The sequence below is a fragment of the Stegodyphus dumicola genome, chromosome 3 (genome assembly GCF_044657685.1).
Source record: "Stegodyphus dumicola isolate Sdum_Otavi_A_Nest chromosome 3, ASM4465768v1".
Taxonomy (NCBI): domain Eukaryota; kingdom Metazoa; phylum Arthropoda; class Arachnida; order Araneae; family Eresidae; genus Stegodyphus; species Stegodyphus dumicola.
Window position 1 is genome coordinate 264894352 of NC_140770.1, and position 15627 is coordinate 264909978.

Consider the following 15627-nt stretch of genomic DNA (forward strand, 5'->3'; position numbering starts at 1 on the left):
CCTATAACTTTTCTGATCATCATATGGGAAGATAGGTGTGGTGATATTTTAGTTAATTTATATATTAGTGTACTTTTACTAAACATGCGTATTAAGGAAACCATTTTATCTAACATACATGTGCATTTAGCCTTTAATTCAGCTACAGCCCCGCTTTGGAACTTCACAGTTTTTGAATGAAATTGAAACTCTGGCATAGCACACTTGAATCCCAAATGAGATGAGCTACAATACTTCGTTAAACAACTGAACCACAGAATTTGCAGAAAATTGCATTAATAATGCAAACATTTTATTTAGAGTTAGGAAACTGATATTAGATACTGAATGTATATCTCAGTTTCTCTGTACACAACAGAGTATGCAGGAAAATTTAGGCAACTGAGGATGACTCCCCCCATGCTGAAGTACTATTTCATCAGGAAAAGAATTTTTATAAACATTACTGATTTGGCTTAAAACAGATTAGATGTCAAAATAAAGATGCTGTTTTATCCAATCACAAAAAATACTGTTCACCTTCTTTTTCCAAATTCTTATTACTTTTAATTTAACAACTTTTCATTTTTTCAAATTTATATCAGCTAATATTAATTTACTCATTGCATTTAATTTTTTTATGTTCTAATTTATTATAATTCTTTAGTTCTGATATTTTAATTTACTTATTTATAACTGATTTATCACAATTAATTTTTTTCTCTATATTTTGTTTCATATTAATTATTCATTGCATATTATTTTATTTGTTATCATTTTATTTGTTACCATTTTATTTATTAACCTCTGATTTATGCAGCTTGTATAAGTTTTAAATCAAACATTTTATTATTATTTCTTGCTCAAGTGATAATTATTTTTTAAATATTAATTTTTTTCCTAATTATATAAACTCTGTCTCTTTCTCACCTTTTCCATATTTATTCATTTCTTATTTTGTAATAAAGCATTCATTATGACATTTGCTTATTTCTTAATTTTAGGTGTGAAACATCCAAACATTATCTGTGATTCTTGCCGGAAACAGGGTATAGCTGGAATGCGCTGGAAGTGTACTCGGTGCTATGATTTTGATCTCTGCACTCAGTGTTATATGTCAGACAAACATGATTTGACTCATCCATTTCTAAGACTAGAAACAGCGGCATCAACTGGGTATTTTTTTTATATTCATGATAATTTTCTTAATATGAATTTAATTCTGTGATACTTAATTTTATTTTCATTTTACGCCATAATATGGCATTCATTTGCACAGTTTCTGTTATTCTTATATCCAGATTTTGACAAGATTTTCTGATGTACAAGGATTGACTAAAAATTTTGAAACTACCTCAGTTCCTCTTTTTCAACATTAGATATAGTAACTTTGCACTATGTTTTGTAAAAGTTATTGATCAGCTTGTTAGAACATGTAGTTGGACACCCATGGCCCTCAGTGAGTAGAAGTGCTGCTATATTTTTTGGCAGTGGGGTAAAGAAGACTTATCTGTGTCTATTTAGTAGAGCATTAGTGTGATTACATTTTGTGTTAAATACTTGAAATGTTACAGTATGCATATGAAGATGAAGCATTTAACTGTGCTTCATTCAGTAATTATGTAATTCATAGGAGGCACTTCTATGGGATTACATGGAAAGCATTTGGCTAGTTATCCATTGTAGTTATGACTCAGCATTGCACATATACGAGAGTGAATAGTGACTGTCATAGATTTGCAATGTTGATATCCATATTTGAAGTATTTCCTAGGAATATAATTAAATGTTACTCACAGTTACACAGTTAAAGAAGGGGAGGAAACGTTGAGGACGAGTAAAATGAATTATTTTGAGTAAGAAAATTGGTTTCAATTATTTGAGTAAAAAAATTAAGCCACATATTATATTTTACCTTTCTGATGTTAAATATGCATTTGCAAATGTAGGGATAATAAAGAAAAACAAATTTGTTAAGATTTTTAAAAATATAATTTATTTAATTTGGTAAATTGCTTGCTGTAAATTAATTTTTACTACACTTTCATTTTACAGACTAATGAATTGAATAGTGTATGAAAACAGTAAGTAAAGCTGTTTCTTAGCAGCTGAATAGATCAGATGCAGGACATTAGTGTTTCTTATGAAATTCAGTTTTGACAGCTGAATGAGTTGGCTGTTTGGTGTTTTTGTGGTTTTCTCGCATGTGTATTGGCTGTGTATGCTAGCTTCTCTTTTAAAATAATTTGTAAAAGCTGTTGAATGTTTGCTATAATAATCAAATCTATCCTTAAATTTTACTTCACATGAATTTTTTCTGGGAGGTACAAATTTAGTTTCTGAAAAAGATATTTATTTTTCAAATAGGAAATGAAAATGCTTGACTTAGAAAGAATACATATGTGGGGCCTTATGTTATTATGACATCAGTCAAACAGTTATTATATTTCATTTTAAAAGCATTTATCCTGGCATATTAAGCTTTTTACTCATATTTAACTTGGGGTTTATTGTTTTTCTTGTCTAATTTAGCAAATCTTATTTCTTCACTTTTATGCATCAGTTGAATAAATATAGTCATAAATATGTCATAAAGTTGCATAGTATTCTGGGACATATTGTATTGGTGAAGCATACTATATTTACTGATTTATATTCAGAATCTGAGGCATGTTACATTTGCTGCATTAGAATGCTGCATAAATTCTGTAAAACCAACATTAATCAAAGATTGAAATTTGTCTGATCCTAAACCTAGATGAAATTTCTGGCTTACATAAAATTTGATTTGCTTATTTATTCCTTGGAATGTGATTCTTTTGTTAGTCGAAGCATATGTGCACTCTCATTTTTGTGATATTAATAGTCATTAAACTATTTATCATTGGTATTAATAGCCAGTTTGTGAAATCAGACTAATAATTAGTCATATTCTCGAATTTGCCATATATAATTTTACATATTTAAAAGTTTACAAGTTGTTGCACATTACAGTTGTCCAAAATTACTGTTTTTTCATAGTACTGATTATTTTACATCTGTATTGTTGATTATTAATAAATTTGTTTTAATTCCAGTAATACGAGGGCCATCCAGGAAGTAGATTACGTTTCCGTCTGTGTCCGCTAGGGGCGGGGCTAGCGCGGCCATCTTGGGGTCAGAGTGTTGCGCAGCTCAGTCTGCATCTAGCCGTGCTAGTGAGAGGTTCGTGCTGTGCTCCGTTCAGATACTGTGACGGTTTGAAATGTCTGCGTTAATTGAAAATCCCGCGAGCTGCGAGGTGCGCTCAGTAATAAGGTTTCTGACTGCAAAAAACTGTAAACCGATAGAAATCTATCGGCAGCTTCGTGAAGTGTATGGGGACAACATTATCACTGAAGGTGGAGTGCGTCAGTGGGTCATAAGATTTCAAAATGGCCGAACCAATGTTCACGACGAAGATCGAAGTGGGAGACCCAGCATAGTGACCGCCGAACTTCTCGAAAAAGTCGATGCTAAAGTCCGTGAAAATCGAAATTTCACAATAACGGAACTTTCTTTGAGTTTTCCACAAATTTCGTGAAGTTTGTTGCACGAAATCATCAGCGAAAAGCTTGGTTACCACAAGTTTTGTGCAAGATGGAAGGCAAGAAGAGGTAACGAAGTGGTTGAAGGCACAGGCGGCCGAATTTTTCGACGAAGGAATTTCCAAGCTCGTACATCGCTACGATAAATGCCTTAATTTTTATGGTGACTATGTAGAAAAGTAGTATTTGAGTGTGGCTTTCATCTGTATATAATAAAATTTGTTTCCTATACTTTGTTTATTTTTTTATTCCAAAACGTAATCTAATTTCTGGATAGCCCTCGTATTTCTCCTTTCCAGTGTAGAAGACATATAAAATATATGATTAATAAGGATATGGTTGAGGATATTCTGAAAATGCATTAAATGTGTGTATTTGATCTAAAAAAACCGTAGCTGGAGGCTTAGAATGCATAATATTAGGAATGTTATATGATAACCTCAAACTTATTGGCAATTTAACTTTCAAAACTTCTTTTGCCTAGATTAGGTATAATGTTATTAGCAAAGTGGCAGTGAAATATTGTCTGACCACATTTAGTGCAACCTTGAGGGCTCTCTGTCAAGTACATAAATCATGAGTTAGAATAATGCTTATCTCATCATTAGATAGAAGATGTTAGAACAATGTTTTCTCTGCTATCAGCTCTGTTCTTCAAGCTATATATGTGCTTAACTGTTCTGTTACCCCCTTTGTTGATCGTACTTATAAAAAATTCAAACACAAGATTTCCTCATTTATGAATGACATCAATTCTTGATCCAAACACCATGTGTGCATATATATATGCTGATGGTTGCAGTATACGTCGTTATACAGAATAAGGGAGAGCATATATTTAATTTAAGTTATGTGATGTATACCAATATTTGAAAATATTTTAAAGAGTTGTAAAAAAAAAAAAAGAAGAAAAGAAAAGAAAACCTAGACACGAATTTGTGTGATGTGCTGCAAGATTTGGAAATAATAAATCGAATTCTCAAAAATCGTAATGAAAAAGAATAAAATGCTGTATTAAATATTTGAAGGTTCATTGTATTTTCTCCGTGTTACAATATGAACTGATAAAACTCAAATTAAAGAAAATTGCAATAAAAAATACTCACTTCAAAGAGGCAAAAATATAAAAAACGGGAAATTTGTCCATAATGAAACTAAAAAATAAAGAATTTTTATCTCCTTTGTTTAGCACTTCAAACAGAACTTGTCAAGAGAAAAGTGTTTTGAAGCCTCAAACCAAGTTGATTAATGAGTGACAAGCAACATGTTTTGTACCACTGAATTCCCTGAGACTTCAAACCGCTTTAAATTAATGCAGTTTTCTTTTCAAACAGAGGAATGGTAATATTGTAAAACATGTTCCGATTTGTGAAAATAATTGTATTATCTTTAATAGCAACTGTCTTGAAGTGGGCTAATCGTTGCTAAATTCATCCCCCTTACACACTGGATGTAATTCAGTGGTTGTAAGGAAGAGCTTATGTTAATTTTCCCACTACATTAAAGAACTAATGTGCACTTTTTTGCATGGGTATGAGAATGGTAATGTTATATGATATATTCCGATGTCTGTAAAAATAACTGTATAAAACAGTCTAAATATTTACAGAATTCTTTTTAACTTTTGCCATTTGCTTTTCTTCGATAATTTGATGTCTTAATATGTTGTGTTTAAGTCTATAGAAGCATCACATCGTAGATAGGATTTCAATGTGCTTTAATTTGTGAACTTTATGCCAGGGCAAATGCTGAAGGCCTTAAAGGCAAAACACTAAACACATATGCCACTTGCTCTAACTAATTGCAGGCTTTTCAGTCAGTATTATTTCTGCAAATTTTCAGACATTTTTTTGAAGCAGAGCGGAAATCTAGGTTGCTTGAAGGCCTTTATTCTAATTTAACTCACTGCCTACATATAGAAAACATTTTGGGTGGTTGAATAATATCCAAATAACATGTCACTTTTATATTTTATACAATGATTTATATATATTAATTCACCTTTGGTAAGGGGCTTATAAATTTATTAGCAAGTTTAATGCTGATCGAGGAAGTAACTGAGATCTGATGTGAAGAAACTGTAAAAGAATAAACTTTATATCTTTTAACATTTTCTTAAAGTTTCTTTTCTTTTGATTTTAGTGTAGAAATGCCAAAAAGACAAGGTGCTGTTCGCCTGCAAATGAAAGGAATTTTTGTTTCAGCTAAAGTTGTTAGAGGACCAGATTGGGATTGGGGCAATCAAGATGGTAATTTTTTACATATTAATTTGCTTTTTTACTGTCCATTTATTGTGTAATGATTAATTATATAATTTATGTGATAAAAAGAATTTGAAGTAAATGAGCATTAGTAACAAAATTATATAACAACAAAATTATCAGTTATTGAAAACTTGGCAATTTTGATTCAGATAAATAGAGGGTTATTTGGTTATTCAAAAAGATGGACCCAATTTAATTACTTTGCATATCGCAAAGTATAAACTGGGCCTGAACAATCTACATACTAATGAAAAGAGGAAGTTTCAGTTTGTGTGCGGCCCACCAGCGGCCGAGCGGTAAAGTCGCTGAACATTGGTAGTTCGGTCCGAGGTTCGAATCCCGCGAACGGGCTGGCTGCATGGGCGTTTTCGTGGTTTTCCCCATGTGTAACATGTATATGAGCCAGTTTCCCTTAGAAAGTCCTCCACGAAGGCATCCCTTCCCTTAGGCAGATAACCCTCGTGTGCTTTGCCATAACTCAACACACACACAGTTTGTGTGCACAGGACATCCCTCACGCAAAAAAGCATATCATGTGTTACTGAATGCACCGCAACAGTGACACAGTTCTGCTTTTTGACCTGAGTTGTTGGTAGCGGTGGGACATAAACAGCCTCCGTAAATTAGCCCCACAAGAAAAAGTCACACAGCATGAGATTCAGAAATCTCGGTGGCTAGAATTGCAGAGCCAGGTCTTGCAACCTGTCCATTGCTGGAGAACGGATTGATTTAAAATCCTCAGGCATCACAGTGCCAAAGTGGTACAGCTCCATCCTGTTGGAAAATAAAGTCATGAATCTTCGGTAGTTTGAGGAAAAAGCCATTGTTCAACATGTCCAGGTACTTTATTCTACTTCACAGTGCTTTCTGCAAAAAGAATGATCCATACACTTTTGTCCAGGATACGACTTAGAATATGTTTAGCTTCACTGAGTGTCTTTCATGTTGCAATTTTGGACAGGGATTCTACAAACCTCATATATATGAATGTTGTGTTGATTCACTTTGCCACAAAGATGGAGTGTAGCTTCATTGATGAAAATTAATCACAGTTAAAATGTGTCATCCTGCATCATTTCTAGCTAACTTCAATACACTTTTCTTTGTCATTTTCACTGAGAGCCTGCATAAGTTATAAGCAGTAGGGCTAGTACAGCAAATGCCATCTCAAAACATGCCATACACTTGGAGTATTCCTAGTTCTCTACTAGCTCTATTAGTTGACTTTCTTGGACTATGCACGAAACTGTCTTTTATTCAACTAATGGCATCCTCTGACACAAGTGGTCAGCCCGAGCTTTTTCCTTTGCAGAGATATCCAGTTTCTTGAAATTATGTAAGTCAGTGTTCGATGCTTTTCCTAGTTAGTGGGTTAATGGCAAATAGAACATGAAATACCTGCTGCACTGTAACTGCTGACTCGCACTTCTTGCAAACCCAAGAATGAAGAAAACTTTATGCTACATTGTAGCCATCTTACTGACAACTGATAGTGAAACGAAATACCTGCCTATTGGTGCAGGTACCCTATTGGTCATTTACGCAATTATCACTGTGCCAGCTGCGGTAAACAGAACTTTGGAACTTTCTCTTTCCTTCGGTGTGTAGACTGTTCATACCGTATGTAGACTGTTCATACTTTGTGATTGACTTTCCATGTATTGATTCAGAAGTCAAACAACAAAAATCAGCGTTAATTCACAAAATTTTTTTTGATTTTTGTTGTTTGACTTCTGAATCGGTATTTATTCGGCGTGTTATTGCGTCTTAATTTTCCATGTATTATTTCTGTTTTCTGTAATATTTATACGCAGTGCTACAAGAATCGTCAAATGTGCAGTGGGGGTTTTCAAGAAGCATTGCAAAGAGAAGTGTATGTGTGTGGAAGTGATTCGTGCATTAGAAAAAGGATTATCAAAATATTATGTATTTGTATCAAAGTGTTATGTTTGTACATATTTGTGTTAATAGGAGAAAATAATTACACTAATATCAACAATTGAGACTTAGGATTTGCTAAAACTATGTGGCCACTGAGTGGTCCCAAGCCAAAAATTAGCTATTGCTTGTGATATATTTGTGACAGGTGAGAAATAACAGTTTTCATATGCTGCAGTTAACCTCTGATGTGGTTCTAGATTTTTGAAGTAACCCTTGAAAAGTCTCTGGAAATGTCCAAGTATGTTTTACATGCCATGAATTAACCAACTATTTTCCACTTTTGGCCTTCATCCATATGCCTTTCAGACACGATAATTCTTATCGTACCACTTTCACATTTTATATTTTTTAAAGATGTGTGTTTCCTTTTATGATTTGTCCATATATTTTCTGTTTATATGTCCTATATGCAAGTATCTGCACTTCAGTAAATTTTTGTAACTGATAACTCCCATGAATAATTACACTTAATGAAAGTTTAATCTCTGTATGGTTAGCATCACTTAAACAATAATAAAATTTTGAACACCAGTGTGTTATGTGGTTCAATAGCTGGCACATGCTGCAAAATAAAAAACTGTTTCATAATAGTAATAAAATAAGTGGGTGGGAATAAGATGCTAGTTGGATGTTTCCTACTTTCTCCTGAAGTGTTTATAAAGATTCCCCCCCCCCAAAGATATTCATACCATTATCAAAATAAGATTTCTTTGCATTTTTTCTTCCAAAGTTTTAAGTTCTTCCTTAAATTTTAAAAACTTATCCCCAGCTCCTGTTGCTATTTTGGAACAGTCAAAGAATACTTAACAGAAACTGCTATAAAATGTTATATATGAGTACATTTAATTTCTGCCCCTCTCCTAATTTTTATTCAGTTTAATAAGAAATATTGACTATTCTTCATTTAATTAAATGTATTCTATAAAATTTTCCTCTTCTACAGTTTCATAAATATTTTTCTATTTCAGTCTAATCTCCTTTCTTAAGGATAATGGTTATATGCATATCAGTTTTTAAGAAACTTGATGATGTTTTTGTATATATATCATTGCAGGTGGAGAAGGAAAAACTGGAAAAGTTCTTGACATTAGAGGATGGGATAATGAATCTGAGAGGAGTGTTGCAAATGTAACTTGGTCATCTGGCTCAACTAATGTTTATCGCTTAGGTCATAAAGGAAAAGTTGATCTTAAATATACCCAAGATGCTGTTGGTGGTTATTATTACCGAGATCATCTACCAATCCTTGGTAAGGTTTCTTTTTTCATTTGCGTTTTGTAAAAAAAAATACTGGTGGCCATTTGCTACTCTATCTTTGAGACATGTTATTAACTTTAAAAGTGGCAAAATGTTGCACCTGAAAAATAGAAGTACTGTTAAATCATATTAAGGTAATAGTTTCAGGAATAAAAATAAACTTTTAAAAGTGCTTTTAATGTGCAGGATAAAAGAGAACAGAATCTCCAAGATTTTTATTTTCTGATTAATGGTTTGAAAGTTCCAGAGCTATTGGGTTGGAGGGAAAGTTCTGTCGTATTTTAAAGAAAATATTTGAATTCATTTATAAAAATATGTGTTTAATATTAATCAATTATATATGCTCCATTATTTGTTACAACCTGTTGCCATCTTCCAGGTAACCTGTAAATTCCTGTTTTGTAGGAGTTCTCATCCATGGAGTTAAAACAGTCAGCAACTGCCTTAGAAACACTTTCAAAAGACTTGAATTTTTTTCCCGTTAGATAATTTTGCAGAGATCTGAACAGGTAATAATCAGAGGGTGCAATGTCAGGTGAATACGGGGGGGGGGGGGGTGACTAAGGATTTCCCATCCTAACGCATTCAGTTTTTGTAGTGTCACCACTGCAGTATGCGGGCGAGCATTATCGTGATGGAACACTATTCCTTTTCTGGACGCTAATGCTGGCCTTTTTTCTTTGATAGCTGCATTCAATTTATCCAGCTGATTGCAGTACAGATCCGCGTTGATGTTTTTTCCCTGTTTCAACAACTCGTAATACATTGGACCTTTCCTGTCCCAACGCAAACAAAGCAGTACTTTTCGTTGATGGATACTTGGTTTTGGAACTGTTGCTGATCATGTTCCTGGTTTGCAGTAAGATTTTTTTCTCTTAATATTCTCGTAAAGAATCCACTTTTCATCTCCAGTAACCAGCCTGTCCAAAAACAGCTCCACATTGTGTCTAATCAGATGTGATGAACATATTCTTACACGATCAGACAAATTCTTTTCCGTTAATTCACGTGGAATCCAAACACTTTGCTTTAACACAAACCCAAGAGATTTAATGTGATCTCCAACAGTTGTATGATGAATGCCAAACTCTTCTGCAATTTCTCGACTTGTTAAATGTGGATTATTTTCCAACATGGATCGCAAAACATCATTATCGATCTTGGATGGTCGTCCAGATCGAACACTTTCTTTGAGGCTCAGGTCCCCGGAACGAAATTTGCTAAACCATCTTTGACAAGTACGAACATTTACAATATCTTTTCCAAATACCGCACATAAATTTTTACATGCAACAGATGCGTTGCTTCCTTTTTGGAATTCATATAAAATGCAGTGTCGTAAATGCACTTTATCTACCGACATGTTTTTCCCTTTAAATATTACAGGGTAAAAAAAATGAAGGGTAAAAAAGGGCACCTTTTATATTATACAGCAGCTTAAAAAAAAAAAAAAAAAAAAAAAAAAAAAAATTCCGATTGACTCACTAGCCAGATGTTTTCTTATTTACAAGAAAAATCACCTGCCTATTTAAAATACTCCCTCCAACCCGATATTTGTATGAGATCCATCATGAAGAAATCATGAGATTTACAAGAAATCAACCAAGTAAATTTCCATACGTAAATAATAAAAATGCTTGATTCCCAGATCTTGAATATTTTTATCATTTATACTTCAGGTCTTGAATTCTAAAAAGCATTTTCTTTAGAAGCTCAAAATTATTTTCCCTTTTTTGACTGATTACAGTTTTTCAAATTTGAAAACTGTTTTTTACACAAAATTATCCAAGTGAGTTAGCTACATTTGTGTGATATACATAGCTACCAACTCCCTAGTTTTCCCCTACATTTCCCAGTCTCCTGGTAAATCCCCAAATTCCCAAGCTTTTAATTTTAGTCTTTACTAAGGAAAGTGTTTTTCAGTGATGAATAAAATTTATTAGATTAATGAATTTTAAGTTGTGCAAATTTCATTTCCCTACCCCTAGTGATTTTTAACGTACTTTTTTTTCTTTTTAAATTTTATTTAATCTGAGTTAACATAGTCTGCTGTAGACATTTGTAAGAACTTTATATAAAGCAAGATTTATTCAAAAAATATTTAGATTTAGATTTGCTTTGAATCAGTATATGGGACATTATTAAGTTTGTTCACACAATAGTATGCACATTAATTGTTAATTTATTTTTGTCATGTTTAAAAACTTTCATTCTCTGCTTAGGATTTTTAAAATTGAGAATATGTAATTAAATATTAATATAATTTACAGCAAAATCATATAAATAACTGAATAACTTGAATTATGTATTACAAGGCATATTTAAGTAAAGTTCTTGGCATTGCACAATAAGAAGAGCTATCTGAAACTCTTAGCTGTTTCAGTGTAATATAGTAATGACCTTATCAACTACGGTTGTGATTATTATGTGGTTGATGCTAGAATAATTAAGTGATCTGAACCTGAACATTCATTTGCTCAAGAGGATGAAACTAATGCTGTTTATTATATTGGAATACTTAAAAGCATATAAAATGCATTTAAATACTGATACCAAAGCTAATTTATTAACAGAGGACATGTTAAAGTGCTTACTCAAGATCTTAGCGAAAATTACTGAATAATCTAGTGAAACAGATGGAAAGATACTGAGCTGGTTCACTTATCCCTTTCTAAAGTTTCTTTTTAATCGTGGGAACTAAATAAACTTGAAGAAAAAATGTCTGTAAGAATACTTTAAAATATGATTATAAGAAGTATAGCAAAAAGTATAATGAATAGATATTAATTTTGGAAACATTTCTGGTACTGTTCTGTTATTAGGACCGAGTCTAAAAATGGGTGTCCGCCGATAACATCGCGGCAAATACATCGCAGACGAAAACGTTGCGGAGAAAACAACACAAGGCGAAAACGTCATGCTACAAAACATCGTGGGAGAAAACATTGCAAAGAGAAAACATCTCATCCCTAAAACATCCTGGTACAAAACATCGTCGAAAATAAAGCGGTTCAGAAATTTCGCAGTTTAGAAACATCGACGTCGAAAATATTGTGGTAAAAAATAAAGTATCTACAAATCATCGCATGACGATAACATCACAAACATGCTTTTTTCAGGCTTTAATAACTGTAAATGGAAATATGGTTCTAATAAGGATTTGTGAGTGCAAAATGTAAAGAAGGATAATTTTTACTTTCACAGTTTTTTATTGACTAATAAATTTTTGCTGGAAAAGTTAAATTATTGCATTAATTAATTAAAGGCAATAATAATATGCATGCTTATTGTACTTTTCATGAAAAATTACCAGTAAAAACTTTATAAAAAGGATTTATTAATGGCCTTTGCTAGTTAACTATGTTGGTTTAAAATTCTATTGAGTGCTATAAGTTGCATTAATTTTCTATGCTTAAGTTTCCTTCTTATTTTCTCAGCCAAAAACTTATTAGTAAATAAAAAATATGAAAGTAAAAAATATCCTTCTTTCCATCTTGCACTCACAAATCATTATAGGAATATCCATTTACAGTTATTAAAGCCTGTAAAAAGCATATCTGCAATGTTATCGTCATGCGATGATTTGTAAATACTTTATTTTTTACCACGATATTTTTGAGGACGATGTTTTTAAACTGTGAAGTTTTTGAACTGCTTTATTTTCAACGACGATGTTTTGTACCATGATGTTTTCTCTTTGCGATGCTTTCTCCCACGATGTTTCGTAGCACGACGTTTTCGCCTTGCGTCGTTTTCGTTCGCGATGCTTTCGGCTGTAACCCTAGAAATGTATGTATGTATGCATGTATGTGTTCATGTATGCATTTATATATGTATGTACATATGTATCTGTGTGTGAACAAACATGTATACATGCATACATATACTTCTGAATCCGGTCCTGATTCCTGATAGCAGAAGTGTACCACATTTTTTAAAATAGTTTTATTATGTTCTGCTCTATAGAAAAGAAAAATGTTAATAAAATAAATTTGGCATTGACTAAGTTTTTTTAATGGCTTAATACGTAAGCTTAATACATACTCATAATAATTATTTTATTGCTAATAAATGTTTGTATTTTGTGACAGTGTATATAAACTTCCATTTTCTAGGTCAAATTGTTGAGGACAATAGTAGCAAACCCACCGCTTTAAACCATCCAAGATTTAGTGTTGGAGATAAGGTCCAAGTGTTGCTGGATATCGAAACACTAAAAATTATGCAAGAAGGGCATGGAGGATGGAATCCAAGAATGGCTGAGGTATGTAGCTTTTTCTATTATAAACTTTGTAATGGATGAAAAATCATTGTATCATTTACAATATACCTACTTTCTTTCTGCATTAAAATTTTCAGAAACATTTTTTTTTAAATATCTTTTCTTTATCCCCCCCCCAAAAGGAGGGTTAAAATGCAAAGTAGTGTTTATGCGAATTTTTACTTTGTGAAATCACGTGCAAGGTTCAGAAGTTGGTTATAGCTGGCTATAATACCATAACTTCACAGAATTTTGTACAACTGTACTTTTTCTTGAATTTTTTAGCAAACTACTTTGTCCACGGACTAGGAAAAGTTTCTAAACTTGTGGAGGAATATTTTGCAGCATTTTATATTGAATAAATGAAGGATATAACTGGGGCAACAAAATATAGACAAGGATGATTATGATCGAGATACAGCCTGCATTCTGGATTTTTTACTTTCTCAAATCCAGATTTTCTGGATTTATGAAATATAGACTCATAAATTTTCTCAAGTTTTAATTTTAGAACAAGTGTATAATTCAGACATTATAAAAATTTAAACTTTTAGACTATATAGAGTTCAAAGACTGGAAAGCACAGTGAGAGATCATACTTCGTATATGAGCAAAATGAATGTGCTAAGAAATTTGTCTTATACAGAAAAGTCATTTTTTTTGCATTATACAGAAAACAAGAAAAATATTGAAGGTTTTGCTGGTGTATTCAAGTTAAAAGAAAATGGAAAACAAAAATATCCAGTGTTAGCAAAACTTATTAAATCTGTTTTCATTGGTTTCATGGGCTTGTTGCAGAAAATTCATTTATGTATATGGGTAATATTATGAAAGAATGTGGAATTTCTTTGAACACTGATAGCCTAGATGCTATACAGGCTGTGAAATATTATTTATTCTCACTAGACAAAAATACATATGTATCTTTTGAGTCAGAAAATGCTTCTGAAGACCCTGTTCGTAAAGATGTTATGAATAATTTATTGAATAACTGGACAGCTTGCCAAAATTATTTACATTCCATTAACCAATCTGTTCTTTCTAGCAGTCTGTCAACTCCAGCACCTATTAGTATGCATGCTGCAAGTTCTAATATAAATTCATTATCTATAGCAAAATGTCTTGCTAGTTATACTCGTTAGATTATTTGTATATGGCAAAGAATTTGAGGGCTATGTGCCTTGCTGATCAGACTGAACTTTTTGTTAATCGCAGAGAAAAATATAAGTGCAGTAGTTTCCAGAACTTACTCTTTCTTTCCTGCGTAGCAAGCTAAATATTAATTTATAAGTCAAACAACAAAAAACAGCATTACATTTGCAAATTTTCACTGGGCTAGTTTTGATGGTTTTACCGAACCATCATCCTCAGCTGCCAAAGAGGAAATGAATTTTTTGTGCTGAGGATGATGGTTCAGTAAAGCCATTGAAACTAGTCCTGTGAAAATTTGCAAATATAACGCTGATTTTTGTTGACTTCTAAATTAATATTTGTTTGCCGTGTTATTTTTACCTAAATTAGCAAGCTAAAGTTAGCAGTTATTTTTATTTTTTTTATATTAGAGACTAAATGGCAGGCATCTATAGAAAATGATGTAATGAAACATAAATTAATTTTTAATAAATTTTTCATATATGTAATGCTAACTTTGGATTGGATTTCTTTATAGAAATAATAAAAGTCAAAATTTATTTGTTACCTATTTTTAAAAGAGTATGAAAAGTTTTTGAGACTTTAATAAATATGTTTTCATTTTTTTCTCAGTTTGTTGGCAAAGTAGGCACTGTACATCGAGTGACTGACAAAGGCGATATACGTGTTCAATATGAAGGCTGCAACAATCGCTGGACATTTCATCCTGGAGCATTAAAAAAGGCAAGTTTTACAGAAATGCTCTTTTTAAACTTAATATTTTAATTTTCATAAGGTTACTGGAAAGTTTTGGTCATTTCAGAGCTTGGCAAAAAAAAAAAAAAAAAAAAAAACTTCCATATTTTTACAAAATTTATACAGGGTATTTATAAAGTGTCTATATGCTTTTGCTTTAAAGAGGCTTTATTCCGAAATATAAGTTATTTACATGAAAATGCAACATTATAGAACACTAAATTAGTGCAGTTCAATGTCTCCCCCCCCCAGTGTGTCTAGTTCAGTCCGAAGCACAATTGCCACCATTTCCACTACACATCAGAATACCTTATGTAAACTTTTTGGTGTAATTTCAGCTGCTGCAGCCATAATTCACTGTTTTAATTGTCCAGTGCTGCCAGTATTCACTCAGTACACTTTGGACTTGACAAAATCCCATACAAAAAAGTCTAGGGAAGTTAATTCTAGTGATTGTAGAGCCCAAAGCCAT

At 32.4% G+C, this 15627-nt stretch overlaps 1 protein-coding gene across 2 annotated transcripts in view; it reads left to right on the forward strand.

Annotated features, from left to right (window-relative positions):
- Window positions 1-15627, forward strand: part of mib2 (E3 ubiquitin-protein ligase mind bomb 2) — a 119609-nt gene that overhangs the window by 56704 nt on the left and 47278 nt on the right. For both annotated transcript variants that reach the window (XM_035355174.2, XM_035355175.2), the window contains exons 3-7: window positions 984-1155; window positions 5688-5794; window positions 8805-8999; window positions 13123-13271; window positions 15033-15143. In XM_035355174.2, coding sequence (XP_035211065.1) covers window positions 984-1155; window positions 5688-5794; window positions 8805-8999; window positions 13123-13271; window positions 15033-15143 — 734 coding nt within the window. The remainder of the gene's footprint in view (window positions 1-983; window positions 1156-5687; window positions 5795-8804; window positions 9000-13122; window positions 13272-15032; window positions 15144-15627) is intronic.